The sequence below is a fragment of the Grammomys surdaster genome, unplaced genomic scaffold, assembly GCF_004785775.1.
Source record: "Grammomys surdaster isolate TR1022 unplaced genomic scaffold, NIH_TR_1.0 135, whole genome shotgun sequence".
NCBI lineage: Eukaryota > Metazoa > Chordata > Mammalia > Rodentia > Muridae > Grammomys > Grammomys surdaster.
In genome coordinates, this window is record NW_021604593.1 from 2,612,206 (window position 1) to 2,633,779 (window position 21,574).

Consider the following 21,574-nt stretch of genomic DNA (forward strand, 5'->3'; position numbering starts at 1 on the left):
AAAAAAAAAAAAAAAGAAAGAAAAAAAGGATAGTCCAGACTGTCTGCTGCTTTGGCGTATCCCATAGCTTGTGTCACAAGTTCAGAGTTTTGTTGTTGTTTATTTCTTTCTTTCTTTCTCTCTCTTTCCTTCCTTCTTTCTCTTTCTTTCTTTCTTTCTTTCTTTCTTTCTTTCTTTCTTTCTTTCTTTCTTTCTTTCTTTCTTTCTTTCTTGACAAGGTCTTACTATGTAGTTTTGGCTGTCCTGGAACTCACTATGTAGATAGACCATGCTAGCTTTATACTCAGATCTTCCTCCTGAGTACTGAGATTAAAGGTGTGAGCATTGTGACTGGTTCAAACCTTTATTTCTTTTAGCTAAGCTAGCTTCAAACTCTCTAACCTAGGGGGACCTTGAACTCATGGTCCTGCCTTTGCCTCCTGAATACAATGATTACAGGATGTACCATGAGGCTCAGTGTTTGTAGTACAGATCAAACTAAGGTTTCATACATACTAGGCAGGTACTTGGCTAACTGAACTATAGCTCCATCCCCTCCGGTTTCTCTTTCTGCTTCACTATATTTCTTCATTATTATAGTAGTTATGCTAGTAAGCCATCTCACTACAGATTTTCTTTTATACTTATTTGTGTTATTGCTTGTGTTCATGTATACATAAGTGTGGATAGAGGTCAGAAGACAGCTTGCAGGATTCGGTTCTCTTTCTACCTTGTGGGTTATGGGGATCAAAGTCAGATCTTCAGGCTTGGGAGCTTTACCAGCTGAGCCAGCTTACTGCACCTTGTTTTTGTTTTTTAAGACAGGATCTGTGTATGTATGTAGTCCAGGCTGGCCTAGATCTCAGTGATTTCCCCTTTTTAGCCTTCTGACCTGGAATTACAAATGTGAGCCATCACATCTAGTTGCTTATTGTTTTTTGGGGTTTTGATTTTTTTTTTCTCTCTGTAGCCCTGGCTGTCCTGGAACTCACTCTGTAGACCAGTTTGGCCTCAAACTCAGAGATCAGCCTGCTTCACTGAATGTTGGGAATAAAGGTATACAACATACTGCCCGGCATTCTTAACACCGTTTTGATATGCATTTATCTGAAGAACTGTGTATGATAATATCTTTTCATGTGGTTCCTGGGATCAAACTCAGGTTGTAAAACTTTTAAACTTGATAAGCTATCTTGCTGGTCCTGATTTTTTTTCTTTTTTCTTTCTTTTTGTAAGAGCATTTTATATCTATACAAGCATTATATACCTATAGAAAAATTTATACTTTTTTTTTTTGGTCTACTTTTTTTTGTTTGAATTTCTTTTAGTAATTGCATTATATTTCTTTGTGTATTGTGGATCCTAATCCTTTGACTTTCTCCTTTTTTAGTATTATCTTTATACTTTTTAAAAGAAACACTCTTTTAATCACTTGTTTTACTTTTTATGTGTATGCGTTTTGCCTGGTTATATGTCTGTAACATATGTGTAGGCTAGAAGAGGGTGCGAGATCCCCAGAACTGGAGATGGTTGTGAGCCACCATATGTGTGCTGAGAATTGAACCTAGGTCCTCTGGGGGAGGAGCCAATGATCTTACCCACTGACTTATCTTTCCAACTTGTCTTTATACTTTTTTGATTGGTATTGTTTACAACACGAAAGTTTTGAAGTTTTTGTTTGTTTGTTTGGTTGGTTGGTTTTTTTCCCTGGTTGTCTGGAACTCACCGTATCAACCAGGCTGGCCTTGAATTCACATATACCTGCATGCCTTAGCCTCCCAAGTGCTTGGATTAAAGCATGAGCTGCCAAGCCAAAAGTTGATACCAGTTTAGTTTCTTCTATTGCTTTGCTTGAGAATCAGCTAGGAAAATATGTTTTGCTTTTTTGTTTGTTGGCTTTTACTATTAAAAATTTAATCATCATTATTTTGTGTGTGTCAGTGTTTTTGCCTGCATGTATACATAGGTACCCTGTGTTCGGTGCCTTTGGAGGTCAGAAGTCATTGGATCCTCAGAGACTGGGATTTTATAGACAGTTGTGAGTCACTGTGAGTGCTGGGAATTAGACCTAACTTATCTGCAAAAGCGACAAGTTCTCTTAACCACGGAACCAACTCTTCAGCTCTGTACTTTTTTTTTTTTTAAAGGTATGGTTTTGGGTATGGAGGTCAGAGGACATCTTTGTGAAGATAGTTTTTCCATGGGTTCCTGGGATCAAACTCAGATTATAAGGCTTTTAGAACAAGCCACTTTACGTGATTTTGCTGGCCCTGATTTTTTTTTTTCTTTTTGTAAGAGCATTTTTATGATTTTAAACTCTGTGTGTTCGTGTGGGTGTGGAAATGCAGGTGCTTTGGATCCCTATGGAGCTGGAGTTACAAGCTGATGCATGCCACCTCGTGGGTACTGGGAACTGAAGTCAGGTCCTCTGCAAGAGCACTGCATTGTCTTAGTCACTGAGTGATCTCTCTAACCCATTTTTGGTCTTAAAACAGTCTGACTCTATAGTCCTAAGTGCCGTGTAGCTGACCTTGACTACTTCCCAAAGGTTAGAATTACAGCTGTCCACTACTCTGCCTGGTATTATTTATTTTAAAAGCAGTAGCATAATCACATAGGATAGCCTCAGAGTCATAGGTATTATCCTGCCTCAGCCTCTCAACTTGCTAGGATTATGAGGTATGTGCACCACCATATCCAGCCAACCTTTCAATTTTCTTAAGCCTTAAAATCAAATAGTTTCTTTCTGAGACAGAGTTTCATGGGTTGTTTGTTTGTTTTAAAGACAGGGTCTGAATATGTGGTCTAGTTTGTCTTGAACTCACTATTGGTCCAGCCTGGCCCAGAAGTCTTAGTGGTTCCTCATTGTGGAACCAGAACTTGTTGTGAGTCAAGGATAGCCTTGAATTTGATCCTCCTACCATACCCAGCTCAAATATAAAGAAAAATGTATAGCTGGTGTGGTATCACACACCTATAATCTCTACTGGAAAGGGGGAGATAAGAGGATCAGGAATTCTAGTGTAGCCTGAACTACATGAGGCATTTCCTTAAAAAAGAAGACAAAACCAAAAAAAAGCAAACCATAGGCCAGAGAGAAAGGTCAGTTGGTAGCCTGTTTGCCTAACATCCTCAAGCCTCTGGATAACCTAAACTGGATGTCAACATGTGTTTCTGGGATCTTAAAGGAAGATGTAGAGGTAGGGGAGTCAGAAGGTCTAGGTTATCCTTAGCCATCCTAGGTCGTCTGTGTCAGGGCTTGCCTGGATACATAAGTCTCTGACTAAACACAACAAAACCCCATAAAGTTTAACTATTGGGATGGGTTTATAAAATTTCAGCACCAGTTTTTTTTCTGCAATTTTTGTCTTTATGTGTGTATAGGTGTTTTGAGACTGTGTCTCACTCTATTGCTCTGACTGACCTAAAACTTGCCTTGTAAACTAGACTGGCCTTGAGTGTTCTTCCTGTTTCTGCATCCAGGGTACTGGGATTACAGGTATACATCTCCAAACCTAGCCAACTGTTAATTTTTTCAAACAACTTTCTAGACACATTTCTACTTTTAAAAACAATCAAATCTGGTGTGGTTTTTTTTCCTCCCTCCCAAATATAGTTGATATTTAACAATTCAAAAAGAAGGCATCATTGTAGCTTATATTGTTCTATATTTTATTGTTTTGTAATATTTAACAGTACCACATATTTCAGTCATAAAATATAGGGAAATACTTGAGAGTTTTTTTACTTGAAGCAATAATGTCTCACTGAAATAATGTCTTTTGTTGGTTATAAAGGTTTAGTTTTTGTACTAGCCTCCAGATCTCTATGTAGTTCCAACTCATGTGATCTTAACCTCAAGATTTTATCTGTCTTCTGATTGTTTGAATTATTTGTATGCACTAACACAGTCAGATAATATTTAATTATAGAAAGTTGTACAAAGATTGACTTTTGTCTTCTAATTCAGTGGCTATGACTTTATGTTGTTACTTTTTTTCCCCCATTAATTTATTTATTCACTTGATATCCTGGTCTCAGTCCTCACACCTCTTCCAGTCCTTTCCACATGAGCCCTCTCCCCACCCCATCCTCCCTTTCACCTCTGAGAAGGGGGAGGTTCCTTCCAGAGAACCTGCACCTCAAGTCACTGCAGGACTAGGTACATCCTCTCCTACTGAGGTCAGACAAGACAGCCCAGTTAGGGGAGCAGGATCCACAGGCAGGGAACAGAGTCAGGGTAAGCCCTCTCTCTATTTGTTGGGGGACTTGCATAAAGACTAAGCTGCACATGTTCTTTGGTTGGTCATGTTGTTACTTTGATTACAAATTTGGCCTAGTGTTTAGTTTTTCTTGTCAGGAAGATAATGAAGATGTTTAACATATTTAAAGAGCCTGATTGATAGAAATGCTCTTGAGGAGTTGATTTGTTGGGTTTATTTTTGACATGAGGTTTACTTTGTTGCCCTGACTTGCCTGGCTGGCCATGTAGACCAATACCCAGCTGATTTTTGGGCTAGGGTTGTGGGGTGGGGGAGATGATGATAACTACAGGGTCTTGTTACTTATTTCTGGCTGGTCTGATGCTCATTATGTAGCTCAGGATAGCCTCAAACTTCTGATAGTTCTCCTGTCTCACTCTCCTGTTTGTTAGACTTATAAGTAAAAAAATAATAATAACATTTAAACAGCTGAGCATGGTGGTACGTGCTTTTAATCCTTACCCTCAGGATTCTGAGGCAACTGGATCTTTGTGAGTTGAAGGCCAACCTGGTCTACAAAAGGACAGCCAGGGCTGTTTTACATAAAAACCCTGTTAAAGATTTATTTATTTTACGCATGTGAGTACACCAGAAGAGGGCATCAGATCCCATTACAGATGGTTGTGAGTCACCATGTGGTTGCTGGGAATTGAACTCAGGACCTCTGGAAGAGCAGTGCTCTTAACCGCTGAGCCATCTCCCAGCCCAAACCCTGTCTCTTAAAAAAAAAAAAAAGTATTAATAAAGGTATTTAAATACAGTTTCATAATGAGGGTTAAGAGAGAAAGGAACTACTCAGAAGGAAAAATAAGAGCAAGGTATAGACTTCTCAAAAAGCAGTCCTAAAAGAAAGATATATTAAATATAGATACTGGTTTCTCAAAGGGGAATGACCAAAGAGCTAATTTTAAAAATTAATCCAGGCTGGGGATGTAGTTTGGTCATATAGTATTTGCCTACATATATGAGGTCCTACATTCATTTAAAGATTTTTACATTGCATTTTTATTTATTGTGCATGTATGTGTATATAAGTGTATGCAACTGTGATGGTGTAGAGGTTGGAGAACAAATAGAGTTTGGTGCTTCTACCCTGTGGATTATAGTAGATTGTAGGTTCTGTGGGGTAGAGTCAGGATCAGGCTTGGCAGCCGGTGCCTTTCCTTTACCCACTGGGCCATTTCACCATCGCCTAAATTGCTTTTTAAATAGTTGCATCATTTTCCATCATCAGGTATTCCAGAACTAGAGCTATGGCTGTGGTAGAGCACTAACCTAACTGTGAGTGAGCCTGTGGCTTGTATTCTCAGCACTGAAAAGTAGGTAGATAGAGTTAATAAAGGAAAGTATTCTAATGCTTCTTAGTAGCAATTCTTTATTCTATGTCATCTCTAAACTCTGAGCTCAGTGTACCTCAAGGCTTTTCTCATTTTGTAGGGTATCAGTGAGCAGAGCAATCAAGCCCTTTGCAGAACCTGGCCGGCCTCCAGACTGGTTCTCTCAAAAAGTAAGTTACCAATCAGGTTTTCTTTTATACTCATTGGAATATGAAATTGGTTTTTTACCAGGTTTTGTCTTGTTGCTTACAAGGTTTTCCGTATCATGAAGGGGAAAATAACTTACAGTGCTATAGGTTGGGTGTATTGGTACATGCCTGTAATTCTAGCAGTTGGGAGATAAGCAGGAGCATGTTAACATGTGTAAGACCAGCCTGGTTTACATGGAGAGTTTCAGGCCAAGTAGAGCTACATAACAAGACCCAGATGGGTCAGTGGTTAAGAGCACTGACTGCATAAATAAAAAAAATTTAAGTAAGAATATTTTAAATTGAATAAGAGTAAAATTTTAATTTTTATTAAAAATAAAAATAAGATACTTAAAAATTTTCCAAAATTAGAAACAAAGGAAAATGCCTTTTTGGTTTTTTTTTTTTTTTTTTTTAATTTAGTAGTAGTTTTGTGTGTTCATGTGGAGTCAGAGGATAACTTTCAGGAATGAGTTTTACCCTGAGTTCTGGGATTGAGTTCAGGTTATTGTGTCTCATTGCAGATGCTTTTCTTACCCACTGAACCCCAAAGACACAGTAAGTTTCTCTTTTGAGGTAGAGTTTCACTATGTAGACCAGGCTAACCTTGAACTCAGAGATCCTTTGCCTCTGCCTCCCACCATGACCAGCTAAGCTACACAGTCTTGAATAGCTTTTTTCACTAAGTCTTATTTCTCTATTGTTGAAACTTTGAAAGCTTGTTTCTTTCTGAGCTTGTTTATCACATTTTTCTTTGTGTGTTTTATAGCATTGTGCTTCTCAGTACTCTGAGCTCTTAGAGACTACGGAGACTCCAAAGTAAGTGTGAACCCAGGTACACATCTGTTTGGTGGGAAGTATTCACTGTGAGAAAAGTATAGCAGATGTATTTTTTTATGATTCAATGGTAGAAAAGGCTCAGTGAATACAAGTGGAAACAAATGTCCTCTTATTTAAATTTAGATTTATTGTTTGATTTTTCCACAGACGGAAAAGGGGTGAAAAAGGAGAAGTGGTAGAAACTGTCGAAGATGTTATTGTTCGCAAACTGACTGCTGAGAGAGTTGAGGAACTGAAGAAAGTCATAAAGGAGACACAGGAGAGATACAGGTAATTATCAGGTGATTTGGGAGGGGTGTTGGAAAGATATAAAAGGCTGACTTCTGGTATACACAAGATTAAGTTGGTGTTTATGAGTGACAGGGTCTTACTGTATAGTCCTGGCTGGCCTGAACTCTCTCTGTAGACTTAGCTGGAGATCCATTATCCTCTGTAGTGGTGCACGCCTTTAATCTTAGCACTTAGGAGGCAGAGGCAGGCAGATCTCTGAGTTCAGAGCCAATTTGGTCCTCAGAGTGAGTTCCAGGATAGTTGGGGCTACACAGAGAAACCCTGTCTTAAGGGGGAAAAAAAAGGAAAAAGAGAAATGAAGTTAAGATGCTGGGTCCATGGTATGTCTACAGCAGCTACTCAGGAGTTTGAAATGAAAAGGTTACTTGAGACCACAAGTCAGAAGCTCTGAATGTGATTTATAGTATTAGACAGCTCAGTGACAGAGATGAAAGGGACCCTGCGTAAGTCCAGCTGGAAGTAGAGGACCTGTGACCTCATGTGCTGTGGAGTGTGTCCACCTGTACTTGTACATACACACTAATAAATTAATAAAAGAGTATGGTAGCTCATGCCTGTAATCCCAACATTTGGGAGACCAAAACAGGAAGATTTGTGCAAGTTTGAGCCTAGCTTGAGCTACAGAGGAAGACCCTGTCTCAAAAACCCAGAAACTTACAAACTAAGAAATTGTAAAGAAAACTGCTGTCTGCTTCTTTGTTTCTATAGGCGTCTGAAAAGAGATGCAGAACTAATTCAGGCCGGGCACATGGACAGCAGACTGGACGAGCTCTGCAGTGACATCGCAATGTAGGTCCCATCTGCTCCATCTGCTGCTGGGTCAGACAGAGCACCTTTTATAAGTGCCTCATAAGCTGTGGAAAGGGGCTACAGCTGGCTGACATACCTCAATTTCTTTTTTAGGAAAAAGAAATTGGAGGAGGAAGAGGCTGAAGTAAAAAGGAAGGCCACAGATGCTGCATACCAGGGTAAGCTGCGTTAGTGCTTCTGTTCTCACTGGCCGTGTGGTTCTGCATGCTAATGGCAGTTGGCTGTGTGGTTAGACGAGTGTGAGGACCACTGCACTGTGGGTCGAGACTTAGCTGCTGTTTTCTGATGTATAACCTACTAGTTTGTTCCTCCTCTTCCTCCTCTCTTTTTTCCCAAAACACTATTCTTTTTGGTTTTCTGCTAAGGATTGAACTGAGAGCCTTGTTTATAGCTGCTAAAGGTAGACTTCCAGGTTGTCATTAAATAAACAAGCTTTTATCAGAAGGAATTCCACTGTACTGGAAGGCTTTCTCAAGTATCACAAGCCCATACCTATCCGAGTTCTTTCATCTTTTGTATTTTCCAATCACTATTTTCTGTCATGTCCCATGATTTCTCAGTCGTAGACTATAGATCTAGCCATTCAATGTCTTAGGCTCCTGACTGATCTGCTAAACTGTAAGGCAGTTAAAACTTTCCCTCTTCTCTCTAAAATTTGAGCGACTTTACTCTCTGGAGCAAACTGGCAGCAAACAGGAAAAATGTACAGATTTATTGTGTGCATGTGCACAAAAATTTGATAAAATGAGGTGTCCAGGTAAAGGATGGAGCCTAGTTGTAAACCCTTGCCTAGCATGCATGAGACTAACAAATAACTACAGCGGAAAGATCCATTCCTGTTAGTTATCTTTTTTCTACCAGAATAAACCATCCTTTATGGCAAGAGGAAATACTTTGAAAAAATGAGGTCTCTCATACTCCCTAGGTCTCCAGTTTACTTGTAGGACTCACAAGCTTGATAAGGTAGACTGAACATAATTTAAGGTTTTATTCTCTTTATATATTTATTTTTTGAGGGTTTTTTTTTTTTTCTTCCAAGATAAGAGTTTCTCTGTGTAGCCCTGGAAGTCATTCTGTAGACCAGGCTGACCTCCAACTCAAAAGAGCCACCTGCCTCTGCCTCCAAAGTGTTAGGATTAAAGGCGTGCGCCACCACCACCACTATCCAGCTTTTTTTTTTTCTTCAATTTTTTTTTTTAAACATTTGTTTGTTTGTTTGTTTGGAAGTGGAGGCACAGACAAGTGTCATATGGGTGTGTGTAGACCAGAGGACAAGTTGTAAAAGTATTCTCTCCTCCCACCAGGTGAGTCCCAGGGATTGACCTTAGATTATCAGTCCTTATAACAAAAGCCTTTATCACGGAACCATCTTATTAACCTTAATTAAGGTTCTAGAACTCAGAGGCCAATAAAAAAGGTCAAAGGTGGAGTGAGCGAGTGTGGTGGTATACATCGTTATTGCTAGCATTTGGAAGGCTGAGGCAGGACGAGCTCTGTGAGCTAGTACAGTTGACATAGTGGGTTTCAGGCAAGCTAGGGCTGCATTGTGAGACACCCCCCCCCCCCCAAAAAAAAAGAAAGAAAGAAAAAGGAAAGAAAGAAAAGGAAAGGAAAGCCAGATATAGTGGTGTATGCCTGTAATCCCAGAAATTGGAATTCAAATTCAGGAAGGAGGTGGAATCAAGAATTCATCTCAGATAGCCTTGGGTGGTAAAGTAGAGGAGAAGCATAAGTGTTAGCAACTGTAAGACAGATTACATGGTGTGAACCAATGAGGTCTTTTCCTCTTTTTAAAAGCAGAATCTTAAGTTGCTGAAGAAGATATTGAGATGTAAACCATTTGCTACAACAAGGACCTTTGAGATAGTTAAGTAGTGAATTTGTTTAGTGTGAGAATCGACTTTAGTTTGAAAAACTAAACTAAAAAATAATAATAAAATTTCTAATCACTGCTTCAGGGTATAACAGTGGCTAATTTCACTTATTTAATCCTGAAGATTTCATCTATCGCTTCTGTTCTAGCTCGGCAAGCAGTGAAAACACCTCCTCGAAGGTTACCGACTGTGATGGTCCGCTCTCCTATAGACTCTGCCTCCCCGGGAGGTGATTATCCACTTGGAGACTTGACTCCAACCACTATGGAAGAGGCTACCTCTGGGGTAAGAATGTTTGCATTTATTGGAATCGATTTGTAAAGGGACTATAAGCCAGCAGAGAGCTAAATGATAGGAAAACACACTTTTTGCCTAAAAGCAACTTCTCTTGGTGTAAACACTAGAGGTTTAGTTTCTTACACACTCCTCTACTGTAAGGATGGACCGAGAGTGTTGAGGGTTCTGACGAGTTGAGAGATAAGTAAGAGACTCTGTGAGTTACTTGTTGATGTATTTAGTGTTACACATTTCTGCTGAAGAAAGAGACCATTTCTTTATAAATATAATAGTAACAGAGTTTAGGGAGTTTGAAAATAGCAGGTAGATGAAATGATTGGGTTGTGGGTTAGAGTGAGTGGAGGCGAAAATACTATGGGAAGGAAGTGTAGACGGTTTCTGGTTATTTCCATTCAGAACTAATAAAATAATAGACACATTAACCCATCCAGATTAGTAAGGAACCTTCCATAGTTTGAAAAGTCAGATAAAGGTTCTCTGTTGTCTCTTAGGTAACCCCTGGGACTTTGCCGAGTACCCCAGTCACCTCGTTTCCTGGGATTCCTGACACCCTTCCTCCAGGCTCTGCACCCTTAGAAGCCCCCATGACCCCAGTAACAGATGATTCACCCCAGAAAAAGATGCTTGGACAGAAAGCAACTCCACCCCCCTCCCCTCTGCTGTCAGAGCTCTTGAAGAAGGGCAGCCTCCTGCCTACTAGCCCCAGACTGGTATGGAGACTTCTGTGGGTGTTTGAGAGCTGTGGTGATTTAGTACTTGGAAGGGAATGCCTGGGTCCTAAAATAAGACTTGGGGGAAAAAAAGCCAGCAAACAACAACCAAAAAAAGAAAGAAAAAAAATGAAAAGAAAGAAAAAGAAAAACAGGGAAAAAAAAAAGTCCTAGTTAAAGGTTAACTTTAAAAAAAGAATGCATTAAGTCGCTTCTTGGATCCTAAGGTATCTGAATGATAGTTATTGTGGTTTTCTTCCCCTAGAGAACGCTTGACACTTAAGTTTTGAACATTATAGTTTAGAATTTCCCTTCTATCTTGCATTATTTTCTGTGGATACTAGGTTTTAGTTTCAAGAAGTTTCATTGACTGTTGAGCGTGGTCTTGTCTTGTTATTTGGGGGAAGTGGTAGTAAACGTGCTTGAGAATAGCCTTCACCTCTGTTCTTCCCTGGTAGGTAAACGAGAGTGAGATGCCTGTGCCCTCCGGCCATCTGAACAGCACGGGGGTTCTCCTGGAGGTAGGCGGGGTTCTTCCCATGATACATGGTGGGGAGATACAGCCAACAACCAGTGCTGTGGCAGCCTCCCCAGCTGCCTCAGGTAAGTTACTGTTCGTGCTTTTCATCTTTATTAGAAAGAACACAGTCATCTTGTATTTAAGGCCCAATTACAGTTTTTAGACTTTGCTATGAAGATAGTTTTCTATTAAACAATGTAGTGTTTGAGATTGTTGATTCATTGCATATGTAAAATATTGATAGCTCTAATTTACCACAGTATAGGTGATGATCAAAGAAACAGTAAAGTTAGTAGTGAAGGTATCGCTGTGTCTTACAAAATGTGAAAAGATGTCAGAGATCCATGAGATTATGAACTAGGAAAAGAAGTTTAGAACTGGAGATTTGGGCTTGAATCTCATGTCTTTTATACTATTTGATCTTGTGACTTTGAATAGGTAACTATTGAGACTGTTTCATATTTTGTTAATGTTGGCAATATATTTGTGCTTGCAAATTTATGGAGAGATGATAGAGACCCTGGAAATTATAAAGTAAGGGATTTAGAACCCAAAACCTAGTTTGAACCTCAGATCTGCAGCATGTATTGGTTTTGTTATCTTGGAGAGGCATCTTAACTATTGAGACTTAAGTTTCCTTTTTTTATTAATGGTGGCATGTATACTTTACAGGGATGTGTTAAAATTAAATAACAGAAAATGTGAAGCAAAAATAGTAATACCATACAAATATTAGACATCGGTATTTGATTAATATTTTGAATATTTTGGGTGGTATACAGTGTACTGAATCTCAGAAGTAGCAGGGTGTTTTCCTTCCTTCTTCCTTTTTTTTTTTCAGAGAAAATGACCACCCATTTTTAATATATACAGTGTATAATTTGATACTTGGGTTTGTTTTTATCTTGGAAGATCTTAGATAAGGTTAAAGAAAGGAGGGTTGTGATAGCTTATTCAACACAGAATTTACTTTTGTTCTTTTAAACTATAAATAATTGTTAATTAAGTCCTAGAGTTAATTAAGAATTAACTGTTGCCGGGCAGTGGTGGCGCACACCTTTAATCCCAGCACTTGGGAGGCAGAGGCAGGCGGATTTCTGAGTTCGAGGCTAGCCTGGTCTACAAAGTGAGTTCCAGGACAGCCAGGACTATACAGAGAAACCTTGTCTCCAAAAACCAAAAAAAAAAAAAAAGAATTAACTGTTGCTTCTTGTTCATATGCTGTCTTCCCTCATTTTGTGTACTTCTTTGTCAGGCGCTCCCACTCTTTCCCGGCTTTTAGAAGCTGGTCCCACACAGTTCACCACTCCTCTTCCTTCCTTCACTACTGTTGCCAGTGAGCCTCCAGTTAAGCTTGTGCCACCCCCTGTAGAGTCTGTGTCCCAGGCTACCATTGTCATGATGCCTGCGCTGCCAGCACCATCTTCTGCTCCTGCTGTCTCCACTCCTGAAAGTGTAGCTCCAGGTACATCCCTGTCCCACACCCTGAGCAGCCACAGGACTCCTGTCTAGATGCTTCTCTTCTCCATAGACTTGGACCATCTTTATCCTTAGGAAAGCAAGGATGGAAATGGGTGTGTTTGTGAGTTGGGTGGGGCAAGTTAAGTGTGGGGTGGGGAGCAGGCTTGAGACTGTATTCTCACTTTACTTTGTAAATAAAACGAGGGAGAAGAAAACAAGGGCAGAAGTAAGTTTTTGACCTTAAGTGTCTGCAGTTCTGGTGTGATCTCTGGGTGGTCACTTAATACTGGAAAGGTTTCTGAGTTGCTCTTTGTTTTTGTTCATCAGTGAGCCAGCCTGAGCCCTGTGTTCCCCTGGAGGCTATGGGGGATCCACACACTGTGACTGTTTCCATGGATAGCAGTGAGATCTCCATGATCATTAATTCTATCAAAGAAGAGTGTTTCCGCTCAGGGGTAGCAGAGGCTCCTGGTGGATCAAAGGCTCCAAGCATAGATGGGAAGGAGGATTTAGATCTGGCTGAGAAGATGGATATTGCTGTGTCTTACACAGGTGAAGAGTTGGACTTTGAAACAGTTGGAGACATTATTGCCATTATTGAGGACAAGGTAACCATTTATCAAAATCCTAAAAAGTCTCCTGGGTTCTACACTCTTCTTCCTGTCTTTGATTTAGAATTATTTAATTCTACTTTTGCCCCTTTTCATCTTTGTAGTCTGATATACGAATCTTCCCTTCCATGTCTCTTCCTTGTATGCATAGCACAAGTGTCTGCACTTGACGTTTCCACTAAGTGATAAAGATAGAAAGCAGCTGTAGATCAGCCTCTAATTCTGTACTGTTAAACTGAAGGACCTGGGCTTTTTCTGTGTTCTCAACAATTTGTCTACCGTGGAACAGGTGGATGATCACCCTGAAGTGCTGGATGTAGCAGCTGTAGAAGCAGCATTATCATTCTGTGAAGAAAATGATGATCCTCAGTCGCTGCCTGGCCCTTGGGAGCACCCTATCCAGCAGGAGCGGGACAAGCCAGTACCTCTTCCAGCACCAGAGATGACCGTCAAACAAGAGAGGCTAGACTTTGAGGAATCAGAAAACAAAGGGATCCATGAACTGGTAGACATCAGGGATTCAGGTGTTGAGATTAAGGTGGAACCTACAGAGCCAGAGCCAGGCATGTCTGGGTCTGAGATAGTAGCTGGAGTTGGTCCGGTCTCAAGTATGGAGCCACCAGAACTCAGGAGTCAAGACTTAGATGAAGAACCTAGAAGTTCTGCACCTGGAGAGATTGGTGAGGCAGATGGTTCCAGTGGGAAATGCGATGAGAGGCCACTTTCAGCTGTGAAGGCAGAGGTATTGAACACGATTGGGCTGGGACTTAGGCAAGAAGTAAGAGCTTAGGTGCTTGAATTCCTAAGTTCTGACATGTTGCACATATCCAAAGCCACAGGCGGTGATTAGTATTATGCTCCTTCTACAGAGAGCATTAAAATATGAGGCGAGTAGGCATTGTGTTTTCTTCTGTGGTCTCATTGACATTGGAGAATAGAATTGTGGGAGCTATATCAGTTTGTTAGTAACTAGTCAGTCACTGACTGACTCTTCTTTGATCTTCAGGCATCCCCTGAAAGCATGCTGTCTCCATCACATGGCTCAAATCCTATTGAAGATCCTTTAGAGGCAGAGACGCAACACAAGTTTGAAATGTCAGGTAAATAAAGGACTGGAAGTTTGAACTGTACCTGACTTGACTTCTTTTCCTTTGACTTCTCAGGGATTGTGGGTTGTGGGCAAGTAGAGGAAGTAGGACAGAACAGCCTGAAAAGAAAGGAGAGCTGCAGGGAGACTTGTGGTCAGTAGGAAGGGGAGGCTAAGGTGCGAAATCTTCAGGCAGTCTCTCTCTCCTCTGCAGACTCATTGAAAGAAGAATCAGGGACTATTTTTGGAAGCCAGATAAAGGTATTTCAGACTTTTCTTTATTCTTCTTGCCATATAATTAGATTATCCCACAGTACTACCGTTTAAAATGAATTTTAGTAAATTCATAAATTCATATCTTTATCTTGTAAATCTGGTAAGGAGTTGGATGAGGAAAAGATGTAGTGGACATTCTTACCTAGTGGGAATATACAGTAATATGTGCTTCCCCTGTGAGAGTTGTAAAGACCACGTAGTCCTTTCTGTTTGTAATGCACAAAGAAATTTTGATACATCCAAAATAACTTTGAGTTGACTAGAGGTGCCGGGAAGAGCATATAGAAGTCAGGTCACATTTTAGACTATTGAAAGAGAATTATCTGGTATTTAGAATTACTAAAGTAGTAGTAACAGATTTCAATTCATGCAACGTGAGCTTGCTCCATCAGAAAAGACATGAAATAAAACTATTTTTGGTAACTTTGTATCCAGGGTCAGAGTTCCTTTCAAGAGCAAGGGGAAAGAAGGAATGCAGCCTCTTAGCTTAGTCTTAAGTAAGTAAGCTTTTTTTTTTTTTTCCCCTTCCTTTCAAAAAGATCCTGGGCTTTATTCTTTGTCCAGGTTCTAAATTCTGTTACCTTAGTCAGTTAAGTAGAGGGCAGTATAAGTGATAGAGGGCTCAGCCGAAAATCAGTGTGAGGCCGTTTCTAGAGCTGATCTAATAACCCAGAGACAGATGTCATTTAATAATGCCTTACTAGGTAGCTTTGCTTGCATCTGTTGACTAATGCATTACTATTCTAAGGATGCCCCAGGTGAGGAGGAGGAAGAAGATGGAGTCAGTGAAGCAGCTAGCCTAGAAGAGCCTAAGGAAGAGGATCAAGGAGAAGGCTATTTATCTGAGATGGATAATGAGCCCCCTGTGAGCGAAAGTGATGATGGCTTTAGTATACATAATGCCACACTGCAGTCACATACTCTGGCAGACTCCATCCCAAGCAGCCCTGCCTCCTCGCAGTTGTGAGTATCTGTGATGATTCCTTCCTTTTTTTTTTTTTTTTTTTTTTTAAGGTGGGCTCGTATACTCCAGACTAATGGTCAACTCAGACTCTGTAGTTGAGGGTGAGCTTGAATTCCAGATTCTGGGTGCTGGGATTACAGACATACCCCTACACCCCACTGTGTGTGTGTGTGTGTGTGTGTGTGTGTGTGTGTGTGTGTGCGCGCGCGCTAGCGCGTGTGCACTGAACCCAGGACTTTTGAATGGTAGGCTACATTTGTAGCCTCAGTTTTACTTATTTTCCCTTTCTTAGAAGCTTGAAACAAATAGTTTAAGAGAAACAGGACGTTTTCCCTTATGCTTAGTAGCACTCATATATGGATTTCAGTTCTGTGTGCAGTGAAGATCAAGAAGCAATTCAGGCTCAGAAAATATGGAAGAAAGCCATCATGCTTGTATGGAGGGCTGCAGCAAATCACAGGTGAGCAGGCATTACCAATTCCTCACTGTTGGTTTAGGAAATTATTCAAGGAAGATGGGAGACACTACGTTAGTGTTGATTCTTTTTTTGGTTTTGGTTTTGGTTTTGGTTTTTTCAAGGCAGGGTTTCTCTGTGTAGCCCTGGCTGTCCTGGAACTCACTCTGTAGACCAGGCTGGCCTTGAACTTAGAAATCCACCTGCTTCTGTCTCCCAAGTGCTGGGATTAAAGGCGTGTGCCACCACTGCCTGGCTTAGTGTTGAATTTTTTTTTTTTTTTTTTTTATAAAGGACAGATGCCTCTTTTTTTTTTTTTAATATTTATTTATTTATTTTATTGATGAGTACACTGTAGCTGTCTTCAGACACACCAGAAGAGGGCATCCAATCTCATTACGGATGGTTGTGAGCCACCATGTGGTTGCTGGGATTTGAACTCAGGACCTCTGGAAGAGCAGTCAGTGCTCTTAACCACTGAACCATCTCTCCAGCCCCCTTAGTGTTGATTCTTAATGCCGTCTGCTATATGAAGAAAAATCTCTCTTCTTGCTTCTGGAGAATAAATCAATAATAAACCTATTCTTTTCGGACAGGTATGCCAATGTGTTCCTGCAACCTGTTACAGATGACATAGCTCCTGGCTACCATAGCATTGTACAGAGGTAAGCCATCGTCCAACTAGCACATCTGACTTAAATTTGTGTGGACTTAAGTGAATTTTTGCCTTAGTATGTTTAAATCCAGGGTGGATTTTTTTTTGTTTTGATTTTTGTTGTTGGTGGTGGTATTGTGTTTTGAGAAAGGGTTTCACTATATATAGCCCTGGTTGGCCTGGAACTTTCTATAGACCAAGCTAGCCTCAAACTCACACAAAGTGAGTAATTTCTGCTTCCGCGAAGTGCTGAGATTGTTAAAGGCTCTGATTACAATGTTAAAACTTACATTGCAGTGACTGTATTACCATTAATAATGTAAAAGAATGAGCACCTGTCATTACTTTTCATGATGCCTGTTATACAGATTGGGAGTTGAGTACATGCTTTGGGATAATGGGTTGGTGTTTAAATCTTGGTAGCTGATACAGAAGGTATATATGAACAGGACTGTATAGTAGTACTATATTTTGAAATCCAAGTGAATCCTCTTCTCTCTGTGGCCAATTACCCTATTTATTTATTTATTTAGGCCTATGGATTTGTCAACTATAAAGAAAAACATTGAAAATGGACTGATACGAAGCACGGCTGAGTTTCAGCGTGACATCATGCTGATGTTTCAGAATGCTGTTATGTACAATAGCTCAGACCATGATGTCTATCACATGGCAGTAGAGATGCAGAGAGATGTTTTGGAACAGATCCAGGTACATTGGTGCTCATTTTTGTTTCAGTAGGGATGAAGGGCGGGGAAGAATTGATGACTTTTACTTGTAATAGGGCATCAGGAACATTGGTAAATAATTTTTTTCTTACTGATTGGTTTGATGGAAGAATTATGGTACAAATTCTATCTTTCGGGCTGGAGGTTTAAGAGTACTGATTACTCTTCCAAAGGTCCTGAGTTCAATTCCCAGCAACCACATGGTGGCTCACAACCATCTGTAATGGGATCTGATGCCCTCTTCTGGTGTGTCTGAAAATACACATAAAATAAATAAGTCTTTTTAAAAAATTCTGTTTTTCTTGGGCAAATGAATTCAGTTTTTGAAGGTTTTTGTTGTTGCTACTGCTCTTGTTGGTATCTAATAAACTAGTGCTTCATGGGGCCACACACATATGATGGTACCTCTGAGCTGTATCACATCCTCACCACACCCAGTTGATTCATGTTAGGAATCAAGCCTAGGGCTTCATGTATGCTAGACTAGCACTGTTCCATCTAAACTAGATCCCTAGCCCCCTTTGAAGTTTTCAAATCAGTGTATAAAGGGCTGATGTTATTAGTTACATAAAATACTGTGGCCCGTGTATTCCGCCATGAGCTTATAATTGCTGTGTATCACAAGTAGTCTACTTCAGTCTTACAGTTAATACACCACACACCCTTTGTGGTATTGATCGTGAAGCAATATTATATCTTTGTTAAGTTTGCCAAGTGACTTTAATTGCTGAAGCTACATTTCATTTCTGAATTCTTTAGGAGTGGCTAGAATTTAGCCTTTTAGTAGGCCAAAAAAATTGAGTAGAAGCGTGCTGTGTAAGTTCTGTTCACAAAATGTGATGAATGTTCATTCTTTCCTACTGGATTGGATCTTTATGGCCTCCCATTTTTCTCCCTGCAGCAATTCTTGGCCACACAGTTGATCATGCAAACATCTGAGTCTGGAATCAGTGCTAAAAGTCTCCGGGGGAGAGACTCTACCCGAAAACAAGATGCTTCAGAGAAGGTGAGCAGACCAAAAATGTTCAAAACATCCAGAGAACCTTAAGTTACTCTGATACTGCTAACCTTCTGTAAGCCAGTGGTATGCACATAGATGTTAGAATGGTGGTGGCTTGCTTCTGTCTAACTGTTGAAGAAATCTGCTATGACTGAGAGACCCAGTTACATGGGAGACAGTCTGAGCTGAATGAGTGAACTGTGAATCCCTGGAGAGGAGAGTGCTGTCAGAGTGGATCAGATGGATCAGTCAGCTCACAGCAGCTGGCTGCTGGATAGGCTAGATGGCTGTTGGGTCTTTCCTTTTGTTCTTGAGTTTTAACATTCTGTCTTTTGTGTGTGTGTGTGTGTGTGTGTGTGTGTGTGTGTGTGTGATGCTTTTGTCTCTGTCCTGAGGTTTGGGGTGCTTGTGGCTGAGAGTTTCTGTGGAACCTGATCAGTATTTGTTTGTCCTCTAACAGGACAGTGTCCCCATGGGCTCTCCTGCCTTCCTTCTCTCTCTCTTTGTAAGTATTGAATGGCTACAAGCGGTGATGTTGCCAGAAAGATTCTCAGCTCCTGCTGGGCCTGGGTGGCAGAGGGAAATCCAACATGCAGACTGTGGCAATGTCTTGAAATTCTTTTTATCCATTGAATAGGAAACTCTTTGTCTTCTTCATTCTGGTCTCTTTGCTTGTGTGAATGTGGAGGGAGGGTTGGTTGGGAGAGGCAACTTTAAGATCACTGGATTGAAGTATGAAATATTCTTGGGGTGAAGACATAGGATGCACCTGCTCCTCATTTCTTGCTTCCACCTTTTACCAACTCTTAACTTACAAATGGAAGACAGCTCAGAGCAGCAAGGGCAGGTGAGGTGATGCAGTGGATACAGGCACTTGCCATGGTAGTCTGCTGACCTGAGTTTGATCCCCAGAACCCCACTGAAGGCGGAAGAAGAGAACTCCACAGAGTTGTCCTCTGAGCTCCACATGTGCACCATGGCATCTGTGCTCCTACACACATGTCACATAACATAACAGGAATTCAAAACATGTTTTAAGATGTCAGTAATAGTGACCACCAGATACAATAATAGCTTGTGGATTATAGATAAACATAGTAGATCTAGCCCAAGGGCTTTTATTTTATTCCATGAATTAAATCACTGACCTTGTTCATGGTAGCAATGAAGTTAGGGAAAGAACTTGCTCAAAAACTATATGGTTCTAAGATCATTGGATAACCTTTGAGGGCCTTATTTTTTTCATCTATGTGATATAAGTAATTATGAGTTCAAGGCGTTAGAAGTAATTATGAGTTCAAGGCGTAACTAGTACACAGAGTAAGACCTTGTCTTAAAAGAAAGCAGGAGGGAATATAAGAGAGGTGACTCAGAAGTTAAGAACGCTTGCTGCTCTGAGAGGATCTGGGTTGGGTTTTCAGCAACCACCTGGTGGCTTATATCTACCTGTAATTCCAGCTTCAAGGAATCCAAAGCCCTTTTCTGGCCCTCACAGGCACTGTACACTTGGGGTGCACATATACACGTATAGGCAAAACATTCATACATATAAAACGAAAACAAGTCTTTTTAAAAAGAATAATTAAAAAAAAAAAGAATAAGATTGAGATACCTGTCCAGCCTACCTCACAGGGATGTTGTGAGGGTAAAATAAGTTATGAAACTAACTTGAAAAAAATTAAAATCTTACAAAAATGCAAGGTGTTATTTCTATTCTTACTGTTGGCTATTGGCAACTTATGTTCTAAAATTTTTTAATCCTTGCATATTAGAAATGCAAAACTGGTCTGGTCCAGCAAAAGTGTTCACTAGTTCATCTTGCTTGTAGACCTGTACCACAAGCAGAACACCGTGATCTCTATTCTTTCTTATTGGCCTGCAACAGTGACTCTGGATCCTCATTGGAGTGGCTGGCTATTGCAAGGCCGGTTAATAGGATCTTTTATCTATCGAAGACAGCAAAGTTTTGCACAAGAGGAAGGAGCTGGGCTGCAGGGAGAGAGCAGCAGATGGAATGAAGCCTGATTGTCCTGATGTCATGGAAAACAACTGTCAGGAGGTGCTAGGGAACTAGTGCCAGGGTCAGTCTGCAGGAAAGGCCTTTCTTATAGGGACCAACAACTGGACAGGTATGTTAGCCAAGCACCTCACTATCCACTGCCCTTTCTGCCTCTCCCACCTTTCATGTTCTCTACCTATTTCTTTTCATACAATTGAGCCTGGGTGGGATGACTGATAGTCATTCTGTGGGACCCCAGGTGAATTTTGAGGACCATGAAGAAAACAGTCTTACAATTCCACTCACAAAATACCAGGTGTTCTTTTAGCTACTCTGTGGGAAGACAGAAAACCCCTTCCACTTCATTTCCTTTGGTATTCTCTGCAGATTCTTTGCCCCAAGAAATAAAATTCCCAGCATTCCTGTTGTACCTCGTCTCTTACTATGTAAGCAACTCACTCGTATTTGTTTGTTTCCTTTCTTTGATGTTTAGGATGGGGGAACCAGGGGACGCCGCTGTGCCATTGAAGCAGATATGAAGATGAAGAAGTGAATACCCTCTTTGAGCTGACCCTGAAATAGAAATAACACGATAGTATAGCTTGGGCTTGTGGGCTCAGTTCCACACTTGATCTTAGTCAAAAGGCTGAGAAGCACTGAGTCCAGAAGTGGAGTTACAGAAGAGGAGGTGCCTGGGCCAAATGACATGAGTTGGGAAAATCTCTTTTCAGAGAGTTGGAGTAGCACAGTTGCCTGTTTTAGGGCAGAAATCATGGGCTGCATTAATGCCCTAATGTGTAACTAGAGATTGTAGCTGATTTGTACTGTCTTGTGAAGTGTACAGATTTTTTTAAAAAAAAAAAATAATAATAAACCTGTGAAATGTGTGTATATAACAATCAGAAGGAAAACTCTGGCCTTTGGTGTGTCCTTTGTGTTTGAGGTGTTTTCTTTCCCATGATAACTGAGCATCCATCTATGGATAAGGTTGTTAGAGCGGAGACGTAGTCCTACAGCTACCTGCCATGACTGAGGAGGTGAGTAGCCAAGACCAAAGTCAGAATTAATTGTGTAAAAGGGATTATTTGACTATTTTACTGGGCATTTCTCGAGAATGTTTGGGGAATATTAAGGTTTTCAGGATCTGATTATATTTCTTAGGGATTAGAGCATGGACAAATATAGCAGATATGTCAGATGACAGTAGTATCTTTGCCCATGCTATCAGTGA

General features: G+C 40.5%; 1 protein-coding gene across 1 annotated transcript in view; it reads left to right on the forward strand.

The window, feature by feature from the left end:
• Brd8 (bromodomain containing 8) overlaps nt 1-21,254 on the forward strand; it is a 24,028-nt gene extending 2,774 nt beyond the window's left edge. The window contains exons 3-22 of the mRNA XM_028762820.1: nt 5,679-5,748; nt 6,536-6,585; nt 6,754-6,876; nt 7,606-7,686; nt 7,801-7,865; nt 9,730-9,866; nt 10,370-10,588; nt 11,047-11,191; nt 12,364-12,573; nt 12,897-13,177; nt 13,470-13,922; nt 14,187-14,280; nt 14,482-14,528; nt 15,292-15,506; nt 15,875-15,967; nt 16,558-16,626; nt 17,150-17,327; nt 18,246-18,350; nt 18,805-18,849; nt 20,837-21,254. Of these exons, the coding sequence (XP_028618653.1) occupies nt 5,679-5,748; nt 6,536-6,585; nt 6,754-6,876; nt 7,606-7,686; nt 7,801-7,865; nt 9,730-9,866; nt 10,370-10,588; nt 11,047-11,191; nt 12,364-12,573; nt 12,897-13,177; nt 13,470-13,922; nt 14,187-14,280; nt 14,482-14,528; nt 15,292-15,506; nt 15,875-15,967; nt 16,558-16,626; nt 17,150-17,327; nt 18,246-18,350; nt 18,805-18,849; nt 20,837-20,896 (2,740 nt within the window). The 3' untranslated portion in view covers nt 20,897-21,254. The remainder of the gene's footprint in view (nt 1-5,678; nt 5,749-6,535; nt 6,586-6,753; nt 6,877-7,605; nt 7,687-7,800; nt 7,866-9,729; nt 9,867-10,369; nt 10,589-11,046; nt 11,192-12,363; nt 12,574-12,896; nt 13,178-13,469; nt 13,923-14,186; nt 14,281-14,481; nt 14,529-15,291; nt 15,507-15,874; nt 15,968-16,557; nt 16,627-17,149; nt 17,328-18,245; nt 18,351-18,804; nt 18,850-20,836) is intronic.
• Nucleotides 21,255-21,574: the final 320 nt, after the last annotated feature.